This window comes from Gigantopelta aegis, chromosome 15 (assembly GCF_016097555.1).
Source record: "Gigantopelta aegis isolate Gae_Host chromosome 15, Gae_host_genome, whole genome shotgun sequence".
NCBI lineage: Eukaryota > Metazoa > Mollusca > Gastropoda > Neomphalida > Peltospiridae > Gigantopelta > Gigantopelta aegis.
Genome location: NC_054713.1, coordinates 21,821,783 through 21,838,308, shown reverse-complemented (window position 1 = coordinate 21,838,308; position 16,526 = coordinate 21,821,783). Strand labels below are relative to the sequence as shown.

Below are 16,526 nucleotides of genomic sequence, written 5' to 3'. Positions count from 1 at the left end.
ATTAATCAATCAATGTGCTTTAGTGGGGTCGTTAAACAAAACAAAAATTGAAAGGATTATTAGTTTGAAACATGTTACAGCAGCGGCAAACTGAAGAATCGCCTTAACTACTAACGACCACTATTTGTAAAATATACAAAATGTGACACTTTCAACACTGAGAATGCACCTTTAATATTTATGTGTTGTGTGTGTGCAGGTTGTGTTCACTTCATCTTTAATATTTATGTGTTGTGAGTGTGCAGGTTGTGTTCACTTCATCTTTAATATTTATGTGTTGTGTGTGTGTGTGTGCAGGTTGTGTTTACTTCATCTTTAATATTTATGTGTTGTGTGTGTGCAGGTTGTGTTCACTTCATCTTTAATATTTATGTGTTGTGTGTGTGTGTGCAGGTTGTGTTCACTTCATCTTTAATATTTATGTGTTGTGTGTGTGTGCAGGTTGTGTTCACTTCATCTTTAATATTTATGTGTTGTGTGTGTGTGTGCAGGTTGTGTTCACTTCATCTTTAATATTTATGTGTTGTGTGTGTGTGCAGGTTGTGTTCACTTCATCTTTAATATTTATGTGTTGTGTGTGTGTGTGCAGGTTGTGTTCACTTCATCTTTAATATTTATGTGTTGTGTGTGTGTGCAGGTTGTGTTCACTTCATCTTTAATATTTATGTGTTGTGTGTGTGTGTGCAGGTTGTGTTCACTTCATCTTTAATATTTATGTGTTGTGTGTGTGCAGGTTGTGTTCACTTCATCTTTAATATTTATGTGTTGTGTGTGCAGGTTGTGTTCACTTCAGACGAAGGCAAGCCTGTGTCGGTGCTGGTGCTGAAGGTTGAACCACAGCCACATGTCGTCGACCAGACGTTCCGATTCCACCACCCCGAGCAGGCCTTCCTCAAGAAGTCCATCCGATTGCAGCAAGTCCCCACCCTGCCAGGTAATCTTCACTTCTAAAATAAACTTTTAAAAATGTTTCAGGCTCTGTGCTTAAAAAACTTTGAGTCTAGACTTGAAACTCTAATATGTACCTCAGTGGTAATGTGTTCACCTTTTGCACAGTTGGTTTGGGATCGATCCCCGTCAGTAGGCCTATTGGACTATTTCTCCTCCAGCCAGTGCACCACGACTGGTATATCAAAGAACATGGTATGTGCTATCCTGTTTAGGGGATGGTGCATATAAAAGATTCCTTGCTACTAATGAAAAAATGTAGCGCCTTTTCTCTCAAAATGTCAAAATTACAAAATGTTTGACATCAAATAGCCATTGATAAATAAATCAATGTGCTCTAGTGGTGTAGTTTGAGACATTAACATTTTGGCAATGTCATACAATCTGCATGCATGTAACCTCATTAAAGATAGAGGTCTTGCTTAAAGTGTGTGGGTCATAGGATCAAATCTCCTAGGTGGACCCATTATGTTTTTTCCTGTCCCAACCAGTGCCCTACCACTGGTATATCATAAATTGTGGTATGTGCTGTCCTGTATGTGGGGAAAGTGCTAATGAAAAAACAAAGTGGGTCTGAAGACGTGTCAGAATTATCAAATGTTTAACATCCAATAACCAATGATTAATTAATCAGTGTGCTCTAGTGGTGTAGTTAACCCGATCAAACTTTAACTTTAATTTTTGTAATAGCTCAAAATTTTGGAAACTAGAGTTGGTGGCTTTAACAGACCCATCTGAATGATATCTAGAGTGGGGGGACACAATCTCTAGGAAAGGGGGGAACAGTCTCTAGTGGGTGGCACATGCCAGATTTTTATCTTTATTTATGTAGAGTAGAACAGAAAAACATATATTTTCTTCCTCGAGTGGGGAGGCACAGCCCCCATCACACACCACACCCCTCCCTAATTCTTATGGGCCTGTTTGACTTGTCATTAATGAGAGCTTTCGTTTCTTTGTGTGAACAGGGAGTCAGATTGGTGGCAGTAGTGGTATGAGTCAGGTGTTTGTGCGATGCAGCGACCAGAACGTTATCTGTGACAGCCGAGCCACCCAGCCAGGGGAACCGCATGACGTCTTTATAAAGGTATGAGGGGCAGCACTTAACTCGCTTGATGTGTGGTCAGTCTAGGATCACTTGATGTGCGGTCAGTCTAGGATCGCTTGATGTGTGGTCAGTCTAGGATTGCTTGATGTGTGGTCAGTCTAGGATCGCTTGATGTGTGGTCAGTCTAGGATCGCTTGATGTGCGGTCAGTCTAGGATCGATTGATGTGTGGTCAGTCTAGGATCGATTGATGTGTGGTCAGTCTAGGATCGCTTGATGTGCGGTCAGTCTAGGATCGCTTGATGTGCGGTCAGTCTAGGATCGATTGATGTGCGGTCAGTTTAGGATCGATTGATGTGCGGTCAGTCTAGGATCGAGTCAGTCTAGGATCGATTGATGTGCGGTCAGTCTAGGATCGATTGATGTGCGGTCAGTCTAGGATCGCTTGATGTGCGGTCAGTCTAGGATCGATTGATGTGTGGTCAGTCTAGGATCGCTTGATGTGCGGTCAGTCTAGGATCGCTTGATGTGCGGTCAGTCTAGGATCGATTGATGTGCGGTCAGTTTAGGATCGATTGATGTGCGGTCAGTCTAGGATCGAGTCAGTCTAGGATCGATTGATGTGCGGTCAGTCTAGGATCGATTGATGTGCGGTCAGTCTAGGATCGCTTGATGTGCGGTCAGTCTAGGATCGCTTGATGTGCGGTCAGTCTAGGATCGATTGATGTGCGGTCAGTCTAGGATCGCTTGATGTGCTGTCAGTCTAGGATCGCTTGATGTGCGGTCAGTCTAGGATCGCTTGATGTGCGGTCAGTCTAGGATCGCTTGATGTGTGGTCAGTCTAGGATCGCTTGATGTGCGGTCAGTCTAGGATCGCTTGATGTGCGGTCAGTCTAGGATCGCTTGATGTGCGGTCAGTCTAGGATCGATTGATGTGCTGTCAGTCTAGGATCGCTTGATGTGCGGTCAGTCTAGGATGGATTGATGTGCGGTCAGTCTAGGATGGATTGATGTGCGGTCAGTCTAGGATCGCTTGATGTGCGGTCAGTCTAGGATCGCTTGATGTGCGGTCAGTCTAGGATCGCTTGATGTGCGGTCAGTCTAGGATCGCTTGATGTGCGGTCAGTCTAGGATCGCTTGATGTGCGGTCAGTCTAGGATCGATTGATGTGCGGTCAGTCTAGGATCGCTTGATGTGCGGTCAGTCTAGGATCGATTGATGTGCGGTCAGTCTAGGATCGATTGATGTGCGGTCAGTCTAGGATCGATTGATGTGCGGTAGGATCGATTGATGTGTGGTCAGTCTAGGATCGCTTGATGTGCGGTCAGTCTAGGATCGCTTGATGTGCGGTCAGTCTAGGATCGCTTGATGTGCGGTCAGTCTAGGATCGCTTGATGTGCGGTCAGTCTAGGATCGCTTGATGTGCGGTCAGTCTAGGATCGCTTGATGTGCGGTCAGTCTAGGATCGATTGATGTGTAGTCAGTCTAGGATCGATTGATGTGTAGTCAGTCTAGGATCGCTTGATGTGCGGTCAGTCTAGGATCGATTGATGTGCGGTCAGTCTAGGATCAATCCCTGTCGGTGGGCCCATTGGACTATTTCTCGTTCCAGCCAGTACACCACGACTGGTATATCGAAGGTCGTGGTATGTGCTATCCTGTCTGTGGGATGGTGCATATAAAAGATCCCTTGCTACTAATGGAAAAATATATCGGGTTTCCTCTCTACGACTATATGTCAAAATTACCAAATTTTTGACATCCAATAGTTAATGATTAATACATCAATATGCTCTAGTGGTGTCATTAATGGGACATTCCTGAGTTTTCTGCAATTTTTAAGATATTATCGACTAATAAAGACTTTTTAACGACTGTAATTACATATCAAATATATTTTTTCTGCATAAAATATTAGTGGCTGTATATTAAATGTGTTTCTGATCGTTCTAATATTTGTATTAGGTTAAATTTCATTTTATTTCCTAAAATATGTTTTTTTCGTACGTACGAAATTATTTGAAGACAAAATCCAGTTTGGGCTTTTTACAAATATTGAGATGACCAGAAACACATTGACACTGATATTCTAAACAAGAAAATATATTTAATATGCAAGTTTAATCGTAGAACTATTTTATCAGTTGGAAACATCTTACAATGCAGCAAACTCAGGAATGTCCCTTTAAAGAAAACAAACTTTATAAAGGTATTATATTATATATTATATTTCTGTAGCAGTGGCTACATTTTTTTTGTTTTACTTAAATGGTACATTCTATCAGTAATCAAAATAAAGTTTTAAAAATATACAAATGTGTGTATATATATATATATATATATATATATATATATATATATATATATATATATATTATTATATAATATATTTTGCAATGTTTAGAAACTTAAGAAAAATGTGAAGAGCTTTATTGTCTCATCTTGGTGAAGTCAAAAGGGGGAGATATAGGTATTGCTTTTCCAATAATGATAGCGTCATTTTTCACATTTCTCACAAACTGTAAAGCTAGGAATACATGTGTACATAATGCGTAGTGTGTGATGCGTGTTGGAACGATCACCGAGGAGTTCAGAAGATAATTTCTCCCATCCCTACCTATGCAAGACAGGCATATTCCATGACGTCAGCCCATGCGGAATAAATCGGTCTTGCATGACCACGTGACTTCTGTTGTTTGAGCTGATACTAACATTGGGTGACATTACGTAAATGGCAAAATAACGCAAGAAATGCTTTTTATATTTCATAAAAACAAAGAAACCATTTTTGGGTACGATCTTTTCAATGCTTATGATTATTTCATTGTAAGATAAAAAAAATAAAAAATAGGGTTTTTCACCTTTTCCCAAAATGCTTGTTTTTCATCTACTGGATGGGAGAAAAATAATCCTCCATTATGTATCCATGTGGGACAGCCCTGTCCCACATGGACACATATGAAGGATTCTTTTAGTATTGCCCATAACACATCATGCATTGCATACATATGAAAGCACTTCTCTTGATTTCTGTATAAACTGTTGTTTACACACTACGCACCATGCATTATGCAATACGTACACATGGATTCCTGGCTCGAGTCCGAGACCAATCAAACTTGGTTTATAGTTTTATATATATTGTCATCACAATACTTGTTTTAAAAAAACAAGGATTCAATAAAGTACTAATGTATTAATTTTTGTTATTATTATTTTATTTTTTTTAAAATCAAGGTGTGCCCTTAAAATAAAGATTTTGCTCCTAATATTCTTACCGTAGAAGTTCTGAGCGGCTAACTCAGAATATTAACTTCGAGCCCTTGTAGTGCTAGCTCTGGGTGAGCAAAACAATTCGTCAAATTGTCTATTAAACTTTAAAAATTGCAGACATAGTCAGTTATTTTCTAAAAAAAAAAAAAAAAAATTACATGAAATTATTTAGCCAAACTAAAATAAAATTCGCCAACTGCTTTCAAAATTCGCCATTGGCGAAGTTGGCGAGTGCCAGAGCTAGCCCTGCCTTTGCCAGAGTATTTTCACTGGATCATCAAACGTTATTTCGCTAGCTCTTTGATGTTGGTACAAATGGATTGCTTTGTTTTTGCAGTGTGCGCTGGGTCTTTCACCCCAGATAAAGAGATTTCACGTCGCCATCTACCTCGACCCACTCCTGTCGAAACCCATCCAGATATGGCAGATCTTCACGCACGCCATGAAGCGAGTTGACGTCATGTCTATCGAAGGGCAAACAAGCCATTTCTCTCTGCTTCTGAGGTAACTGAATTTTTCTGTGCTTGTACGTATTATTCACATCTAATAATAGGCATCTGGGAATTGAACATTTGCGTGAACCATTTATGGGTTACGTAAAAACAAATAGAAGTAACCCATTTTGTTTTTGTGTAAACGTCGTAACCATGTAAATGATGTCATAAATTCAGCACAAGAACAAAAGTTTAGTTATGTATGAGTGATGCAGTAATGAATCTATCGTTCACACAGTTGTCAGAGGTCAGGCTGAATATATTAATTTTATAAATATATTTGTGTGGGTTTCAGGGGTGCGTAAGCCCAGTGGTAAAGCTCTCGCTTGATGCGTGATCAGTCTAAAATTGATCCCTGTCAGTGGGCCTATTAGGCTTTTTCTCATTCCTGCCAGTGCACCACGACTGGTATATCAAAGGCTATGGTATGTGCTAACCTGTCTGTGGAATGGTGCATATAAAAGATCCCTTGCTACTGATGGAAGCATGTAGTGGGTTTCCTTTCTAAGACTATATGTGAAGATTACTAAATGTTTGACATCCAAGAAATCATTGTGCTCTAGTGGTGTCGTTAAACAAAATAAACATTAACATTTACTTTGAATAAGTTTTTTTGTATTTTCAGTCTACTGTTTTCACCATCCGTCATAGATATTATTTACATAATGTCACTGAATATGATTTGTTTGTGTTAAGCAAGGGAACCCAGTCTACCTGACTCAGGGCTTCTAGATTATGGTAGTCCCACTCCCATGGCTAGTGATATTCAATGTGGGGCTAGTAAATAACTACTATTGCCATGCCCGACGGCTAGTGAATTCTTTTTTTGTCAAATGTTGCAGTTCAAGTCTATTTAGTAAATATGAATATCGTGCCCCACACCCACCCACAATGTTACTATTTTTAAGCTATATAGATCTGTATCTTGAGGTGACATACCCAATTTTTACTATTATTTAGTAAAATTGTATTAACTTCAAGTAAAGTAGGGCTAGTGAATTTTTAATTGTGGCTAGTAAATTTGTAAAATCACTGATCCCATGGGTAGTGGATTTTATAAAAATTCTAGAAACCCTGCCTGACTCTCTCACTGTTTGTCATCACACCACTAATAAACAGTATTAACACTGAATTATTCGTTTCTGTTTTTGTGTGTTTCAGAGGGACCCAGTCGACCATATTGTCCCGCTGTTTATCGTAACACCCTTAATACATAGTATCTACACGTAATAATTTCTGTGTGTTTCAGAGGGACCCAGTCAACCATATTGTCCCGCTGTTTCTCGTAACACCCTTAATAGATAGTATCTACGCTGAATAATTTTTGTGTCCAGAGGCACCCAGTCGACCATATTGTCCCGCTGTTTCTGTTATCACCCTTAATAGATATTATCTACACAGAATCATTTTTGTGTGTTTCAGAGGGACCCAGTCGACCCGACTGTCACGCTGTTTCTCGTCCCATCCGGAGGAGATGTCCCTCAGCCCGTGCGACCAGTTCCTCCTGGCGGCCGGCGCGGTCCATGAACTGTCGGTTGCCGTGCGACCAATGAGGCCGGGCAACCACTTCTACTACCTCAACGTGGTCGACCTCGACTGTCACCAGCTCATTCATGCATGGATCGTGTGCGTCGCGTGTCGTGCCCCCATCATCTCCCGCGCCTACGAACTCGACCTGCCCGTCGGGGGCGGCAAGGGCTCGAGCAAGCGGATCACGTACCAGAACCCGTACCCGGTCACGAAGAGCTTCCAGCTGCGCACGGACCGGGGCGACCTCCTGCAGTTCAAAGACACGCGGATCGAGGTGGGGGGCGGGGCGCAGTACACCATCCGCCTCAGCTTCGTGCCTGTCATGCAGCCCGGTGTGGCTGAGATCATGGTGTTCATTAACGACGAGGATGACAAAAACGAGGAGACGTTCAGGGTAACGGCCAACTACAAACATTTCACCTGAACGCCGCATTACAGTTTGTGGCTTTAGAGTTTGTTGTAAAGATCTAGATGTAAATAACGGCAAACTACAAACATTTCCATGAAACAGGGCTAGTACACGACATGGAGTTTGTCTTAAAAATACACACAAGACTTTAGAGTTTTTCATAAAAATACAGGTATAGGTAGCAGCCAACTATAAATATTTCATGTGAACAGGGCTAGTACATGACTTGAAGTTTGTCATAAAAATACAGGTATAGGTAGCAGCCAACTATAAATATTTCATGTGAACAGGGCTAGTACATGACTTGGAGTTTGTCATAAAAATACAGGTATAGGTAGCAGCCAACTATAAATATTTCATGTGAACAGGGCTAGTACATGACTTGGAGTTTGTCATAAAAATACAGGTATAGATAGCAGCCAACTATAAATATTTCACATGAACAGAGCTAGTACATGACTTGGAGTTTGTCGTAAAAATACACACGAGACTTTAGAGTTGTGACTTTAGAGTTTGTCATAAAAATACACAATTCCAAATAGATAGCAAACAACTTGAAACATTTCACTTGAACAGGACTTTAAAGTTTGTGTAAAAATACACATACAGATAGTAGCTAACTACAAAATTTCACTTGAACAGGACTGGTACACAACTTTAGTTTGTCGTGAAAATACACAGTGTCATATAGATAGCAACTATAAATATTTCACATGAACACGAATAGTACACAAGTTTAGAGTTTGTCGTAAAATACACATGAGACTATAGAGGTTGTTGTAAAAATACAGGTATAGATAGCAGCCAGGTATAAATATTTGACATGAGCAGGGCTTGTACATGACTTTGTCGTAAACAATACATATACGACTTTAGAGATTGTGACGTTACATTAACAGCATTGTTCTCACAAACTATATCAATAAGACTTTGTTTATACATCTATGAATATTCACTGAAAGTTATTAAATGTAAATGTTAGTTGTCATCAACATACTTTACGAGTTATGTAAATGTTTGACATGCACAGCAGTGGTATGTTGAAATATGTGCCATGTTATACAAATATTTCACAGAGCACGACTGGTGGTCTGGTAGTATGCGACATATGAACATGTTATTGGCTTTATTGGTGAACAGTATGGGTCATTTCTTCTGTTGTTAAAATTGACGTATAGGTAATAGCAAGTTATTGGCCTTATTAATGGACCGTATGGGTCATTTCTTCTGTTGTTAAAATTGACCTATAGGTAATAGCAAGTTATTGGCCTTATTAATGGACCGTATGGGTCATTTCTTCTGTTGTTAAAATTGACCTATAGGTAATAGCAAGTTATTGGCCTTATTAATGGACCGTATGGGTCATTTCTTCTGTTGTTAAAATTGACCTATAGGTAATAGCAAGTTATTGGCCTTATTAATGGACCGTATGGGTCATTTCTTCTGTTGTTAAAATTGACCTATAGATAATAATATGAACAAGTTAAAGTTTGTTTTGTTTAACGACACCACTGGAGCACATTGATTAATTAATCATCGACTATTGGATGTCAAACATTTGGTGATTATGACTCATAGTCATTAGAGGAAACCTGCTACATTTATTCTAATGCAGAAAGGGATCTTTTATATGCACTTTCCCACATACAAGAAAGCACATACCATGGCCTTTGTCCAGTTGTGGTGCTCTGGTTGGAACGAGAGAAAAAACAATCAGCTGAATGGATCCACTGAGGTGGTTCAATCCTGTGACGCAAGCACCTCAAGCGAGCACTCAACCGACTGATCTAAATCCCACCCCTGAACAAGTTCTGGCCTTATTGTTGGACAGTATGGGTCATTTCTTCTTGACCTATAGATAATAACATGAACATGTTATTGACCTTATTGGTGGACAGTATGTGTCATTTCTTCTGTTAAAATTGACCTATAGATAATAACATGAACATGTTATTGACCTTATTGGTGGACAGTATGGAGTAATTTCTTCTATTGTTAAAATTTTAAAATTGACGTATAGATAATAACGTGAACAAGTTATTGACCTTATTGGTGGACAGTATGGGTAATTTCTTCTATTGTTAAAATTTTAAAATTGACGTATAGATAATAACGTGAACAAGTTATTGACCTTATTGGTGAACAGTATGGGTAATTTCTTCTGTTGTTAAACTTTACGTGTAGGTATAATAACATTGGTGGATAATATGGGTAATTTTTGTCATACTGACATTTTCTCTCTTGAAATTTGTTTATACTTCACAGTGTGTACATACTTGGACAAAGCCAGTTGTGTATAAGAGTGCCTTGAAAGGTTTTATAAATTGTTGACACTTTCAGAATTGATCACCTGTTGGGGGTGGTGTACTGGTGTAGCCAGGGAGGATGTCATGGGGGCCATGCATTCATCACACATTGGGGTTTTTTTCCCATCACCTATCATACCATAATCTGAGTACATACAGTGTGGGTGCCTGCCCCCACACCCACACACACCCACACCTCCCAATCTGATATAAAATCGTGGTTGTGCCAGTGGAGAAGTGTTTTATATAGCCAAGCCACAGGCCACAAAATATAATTCTATTAAAACCGGGGTGGGATGTAGGCTTGTGGTAAAGCGTTTCGCTTGTTGTGTGGTAGGTCTAGGATCAATCCCCGTTGGTGGACCCATTGGACTATTTCTCGTTCCAGCCAGTGCTCCACAACTGGTGTAACAAAGGCTATGGTATGTACTATCCTGTCTGCGATGATGCATATAAAAAAGATCCCTTGCTGCTAATCAAAAAGAGTAGTCCATGAAGTGGCAACAGCAGGTTTCCTCTTTCAATATCTGTGTGGTCCTTAACCATATGTCCGATGCCATATAACCGTAAATAGAATGTGTTGATTGCGTTGTTAAATAAAACATTTCCTTCCTTCTATTAAAACCATAGAGAAGACATATGGCAGACCTACCAGGCATAAAGTGGTAATTGTGATCCCTCCAGGGCCGGATTTAGACCTTGGGGGGCCTGGGGCACTTCAGGTCCGGGGGTCCCTCAACATAGAAATTAAATTACATGACAAATAAAACAAAATGAACTAATTTTATAATTATTACATTTTTATATAAAGGAAGTCCTTAGTCTGGGGCAGGGGAGCCAGGGGCAATTGCCCCCTTATAAATCCAGCACTGGGTCCCTCCCCATTCATGTTAAGTTCTGGAACAGCCCTGATTTAAGAAAACAGAAATGTTGAGATCTCCACATTTCACCTTTCTTCAAAAAGCCGACCAGTTGAATGAAATGCATTCAATTTATCTCCCCTTACCTAACAGGTCGCCTTACATTATATCACTTTCAACTGGTGACGAAGTTAAAATTGTGTTATCAACACAGATTCAGGTTTTCTGAATTTATATTTTAATTATTTGTACAATGTTTCCAGGTTTTCTGCTGCTTGTCCAAATGTTTCCATATTCTCCGTCCAAAACTTACTATACAGTTTCAACAAGGGCGACAATTTTAGACCAGCCTCAGTGGTGTCATGGTTAAGCCATCAGACATAAGGCTGGTAGGTACAAGATTCACAGCCCAGTACAGGCTCCCACCCAGAGCGAGTTTTAACAACTCAGTGGGTAGGTGTAAGACCACTACACCCTCTTCTCTCTGACTAACCTCTAACAACTAACCCGCTGTCCTGGACAGACAGTCCAGATAGCTGAGGTGTGTGCCCAGGACAGCGTGTTTGAATCTTAATTGGATGTATTTCGAAAATAAGTTAAAATGAAATTAGACCATTGTGGAGCTCAAACCCTAGAGTCGATGTCATTACCCAACCACAAATTTTTAAATTTCTGGTTTTTTAATCTTTTTCGTAACCCACTTTCATCTTTGAATGAAATTGATATAAACAGGTTTGTTTCATTTAACGACACCACTTGAGCACAATCATCAGCTATTGGATGTCAAACAGTCTTGGAGAGGAAACCCGCTACATTTATTTTTTCATTGGTAGCATGAAATCTTTTATATTCACCATCCTGCAGACAGAATAACACATGCCACAGCCTTTGATATGCCAGTCATGGTGCACTGGATAGAATGAGAAATGGTCCATTGGGCCCACTGATGGGAATCAATCGCAAAACTGATTGTGCACCAAGTGAATGCTTTACCACTGGGCTATGTCCCGCCCCTCAAATTGCTATAGGGTGTATACCACCAAATCAAATCCCATAGATGACAATAGTAACATGTGGCTAAAACTCCTACCTGCAGCGTATCAATCGACATAAACGTCACAGATATAAATACTCCCACTCCTCACACTTAAAGTGAATCAGAAAAAATTGGGGGTCAAGCTGCTCATTTCTGAGATAACGGGTAGCGTCTATGACTACCCTAGTTCTGCACAAAATTTGAGTACTTTTTGTTACAGGTACCCCCATACATGTTTCAATCACAAGGCTACTTGAAACAGTGGTACTAGATGAAATAAAATTGCATACATTTTTTGCCCAGGTGAAATTATTTTTTTTACAACCAACACACTCACATTTATCACCAATCACAGGACTTGTGGAGTTCACTTCTCTATCAGAAGTTGTGTGCACCTCGAACTTTGACCCAGCCGGACGTTATTTGGTTTAGTACTACCTATAAGCCATGTACATACATCATCCCAACGAGAATGAGAGTTGAGCACAACTGCCATCAAGACTTGAGAAATAAAATGTGTTCAATGCACTATGAAAACATTGCTTTAATTATTCTTTAAGATCATTACATGTGCCTTGACATTGTTTTCTCATCTTTTCATATATTGTTGTTATTTTTGTTTCTGTTAATCATACAATGCCATGCACTTGTCTGCATGTCCAGTTTGTTGTAGGAGTATGTTTCAACTTTGAATGTTGTGTACGTTCATAATAATATTGCCTGTGATATTCTTCCTGTGATAGTCATTATCCTGTCATGTCACACTGTTCATAGACATTTTGTACAGCTTGTGTAATACATTTTGGGGGGTGTGGGGGGTTCCACTTAATAAAGAAAGATGATGTCATAATCCCTCCATTTACTGATTTACATATTCTAAGAGTTGATTATAAATATGTTGTTATTTTCTTTAATGTTCTGATGCAGTAGTCCGTCCATTATTGTACCTGTAGTTCTAGTGTTAGAAATAAAACTCACTTAGTTTCCTAATCATTATTAGGAGTTTTTGTTATGTTTCTTTAAAATAGTAAAATTATGTTCATACAATGACAAATATCTACTTATGAAACTCACCCCAAACAATTTTTTATTTTTTTATTTTTATTTTTTTGTAAGTGCCACCCAAAAGCTGTCCCTGCCCTTGTTCTTTGATAAAAATCACATAACACTTTATTTTTCATGACCCTGTAAAGTTTTACAGAATTCTTGTCCAAGATAATTTTCATCCGTGCAAGTGTAAAATGAAATACTATTTTCCAAGAGACAACTATTATATATTCTGATTCATCACATGGGAGCAGGAAGTAGTCCATTGGTACATTTTCCAGTAAGTACTTCAGTTTGTGAAGCCATTCAAAAAGCTTGGCAAGAACACATCCTGTTTATATTAAATATTCGATTCACAAATTTGTTTATTAATTTTTTTGTGCACAATATTTTAAATGCAGACCTTTTCCTTCCTTCCTGTCATTGACATCAAAATAAAATTTGTCAGTGTCTGGAATTGTTGTTTCTAGTGGGTGTGAGGTGGGGGGTGGGGGTGGGGGAGCTGTTTGATGTACATCAAAATGTTCATAATTTTTAGTATGTTATGTTACATTATTTTTATTTTCTTATTATATTTTAAAAGAATACATTACAGTATGCACAGTGTATATAGTGTAGATTTATTTATGTATTTATTAAATAAATAATAATAATAAATAATTTGTTTGTGTTGTCTTTTAAAATACAGATTTGAGGGTGGGGATATAGCTTAGTTGGTAGAGTTCTCACCTGAGGTGTTTGGGTCCTACGGATCAAACCTCAGAGGATACATAGGATTTCTTCTCATCCCAAACAGTGCCCCACAACTACTGTAGTATATCAAAGGCCATTGTATCAGAGGATTTCTTCTCATCCCAAACAGTGCCCCACAACTACTGTAGTATATCAAAGGCCATTGTATCATAGGATTTCTTCTCATCCCAAACAGTGCCCCACAACTACTGTAGTATATCAAATGCCATTGTATCATAGGATTTCTTCTCATCCCAAACTGTGCCCCACAACTACTGTAGTATATCAAAGGCCATTGTATCATAGGATTTCTTCTCATCCCAAACTGTGCCCCACAACTACTGTAGTATATCAAAGGCCATTGTATCATAGGATTTCTTCTCATCCCAAACTGTGCCCCACAACTACTGTAGTATATCAAAGGCCATTGTATCAGAGGATTTCTTCTCATCCCAAACTGACCCACAACTACTGTAGTATATCAAAGGCCATTGTATCATAGGATTTCTTCTCATCCCAAACTGTGCCCCACAACTACTGTAGTATATCAAAGGTCATTGTATGTGCTGTCCTGTGAAAAAGTGCATATAATAATAAATCCTTTGCTTCTAATAAAAGCTAATTGGGGCGGGATTTAGCTCAGTTGGTTGAGTGCTCCCTTGAGGTGCTTGTGTCTCAAGATCGAACCACCTCGGATCCATTCAACTGATTGGGTTTTTTCTCATTCCAACCAGTGCACCATAAATGGACAAAGGCTGTGGTATGTGCTTTCCTGTCTGTGGAAAAGTGCATATAAAAAATCCCATGCTGCATTAGGAAAACTGTAGTGGGTTTCCTCTGATGATTACGAGTCGTCACCACGTTTGACATCCAATAGTCGATGATTAATTAATCAATGTGCTCTTTTTTCTTTCTTTTTTAAGACTATAATTATGTCAAAATTTCCAAATGTTTGACATCCAATAGCTGATTATTAATAAATCAGTGTGCACTAGTGGTGTCCTTAAAACCCCCAAAAACCTTTAAAAGCAAGAGAGGTTATATAGTCGGCACTGCACAGAAGCTTTGCATATAGATGTAAGAGGCCCGTATGTCGAGTTTGAAGGGGCTAGTAATGTATTAATTGATCCTCCATTTTGGCGGGGGTGGGGGGGGGGGGGCAGGACGTAGCCCAGCGGTAAGGCGCTCACTCGATGCGTGGTGGACCCATTGGGCTATTTCTCGTTCCAGCCAGTGCACCACGACTGGTATATCAAAGGCCGTGGTATGTACTACCCTGTTTGTGGGATGGTGCATATAAAAGATCCCTTGCTGCTAATCGAAAAGAGTAACCCATAAAGTGGCGACAGCAGGTTTCCTCTCTCAATATCTGTGTGGTCCTTAACCAGATGTCTGACACCATATAACAGTAAATAAAATGTGTTGAGTGCGTCATTAAATAAACTATTTTTTCTTTCTTTTTTTTCTCCATTTTTGGGGTGGGGCAATACACATTAAAAAAACACACATCATCACATGCATACATAGGTTACAAAGAGAGAAAAAGGGAGGAAGAAAGAGAGCAAGGTTTCTTTTGTTTTTCTGTTTTTGGGGGGTGGGGAGGGGGTAGGTAGTCGAGTATTCTTACACAACCGGTATATCAAAGGGTCTCGTCTGTAAAAGTAAAATTTGTTTTGTTTAACGACACCACTAAAGCACATTGATTAATTAATCATCGGCTATTGGATGTCAAACATTTGATAATGATCAATTCTGACACGTAGTCAGAGGAAGGCCATTACATTTTTCCTGATGCAGCAAGGGATCTTTTATATGCATTTTCCCATAGACGGGAAAGCACACACCACGGCACTTGACCAGCGGATCCATCAACGTGGTTCGATCCTGTGACGTGAGTACTGAACCGACTGAGCTAAATCCCGCCCCACTCCGTCTGTAAAAACAAATTTAAAACATGCAGTATGACGAGTGAAGGCGAAAAATATCAAACTAAAGGTCCGTGCCGTTATGTTTAGGAAATTGTGTGTTATTTAAGACACTTCACTTAAAAAAAAGTGTTAACCTCGGTGGATCCATATTTAGCTGATTTGGGGTTTTTCTCGTTCCAACCAGTGCATCATAACTGGTCTAAGGTCGTGGTATGTGTTTTCTTTGGAAAATGCATATAAAATATCCCTTGCGGCATTAAAAAAAAAAAAATGTAACGGGTTTCCTCTGTTTACTGCGAGTCAGAATGATCAAATGTTTGACATCCAATAGTCGATGATTAATTAATCAATGTGCTCTAGTAGTGTCGTTAACCAAAACAAACTTTTAAAAAGTATTTTATCGTTAAATACAAAAGGTGGGGTGAAAAAGGTGTGGATTGTGGCAAGTCGTGGCTCCAATGTTCCCATGGCTATGCCAGTGATAACCTTTTAGTTTAGGAATGACCGTCTAAAATGGCGTGTAATTCAGTACATAATATAATGTATTATTGTGTCTTTGTCACTGTGGCGTCAGTTACTGTTTCCAGGTCATCGTGACACACGTCTTTTATTGTCTTCGTGTCGTTGTGACATACGTCTGTTATTGTATCTAGGTCAAACATGTCTGTTATTGTATCCAGGTCATCGTGACATACATGTCTTTTACTGCCATCATGTCATTGTGACATACGTCTGTTATTGTATCCAGGTCAAGGTGACATGTCTATTACATGTCACAGTGACCTGATTACAATAACAGACATAATAAAGTTTGTTTCGTTTAACGTCACCGCAATGTGCTCCAATGGTGTCGTTAAACAAAACAAATTTAAACTTATTTTTGGTTTGTTACTGTATCCGGGTCATAGTGACATGT

At 39.3% G+C, this 16,526-nt stretch overlaps 1 protein-coding gene across 1 annotated transcript in view; it reads left to right on the top strand.

The window, feature by feature from the left end:
* The window catches only part of LOC121390746 (nephrocystin-4-like), a 72,475-nt gene extending 63,193 nt beyond the window's left edge, over positions 1 to 9,282 (top strand). Inside the window, exons 23-26 of the mRNA XM_041522649.1 lie at positions 778 to 934; positions 1,917 to 2,035; positions 5,606 to 5,772; positions 7,185 to 9,282. Of these exons, the coding sequence (XP_041378583.1) occupies positions 778 to 934; positions 1,917 to 2,035; positions 5,606 to 5,772; positions 7,185 to 7,716 (975 nt within the window). The 3' untranslated portion in view covers positions 7,717 to 9,282. The remainder of the gene's footprint in view (positions 1 to 777; positions 935 to 1,916; positions 2,036 to 5,605; positions 5,773 to 7,184) is intronic.
* Positions 9,283 to 16,526: the final 7,244 nt, after the last annotated feature.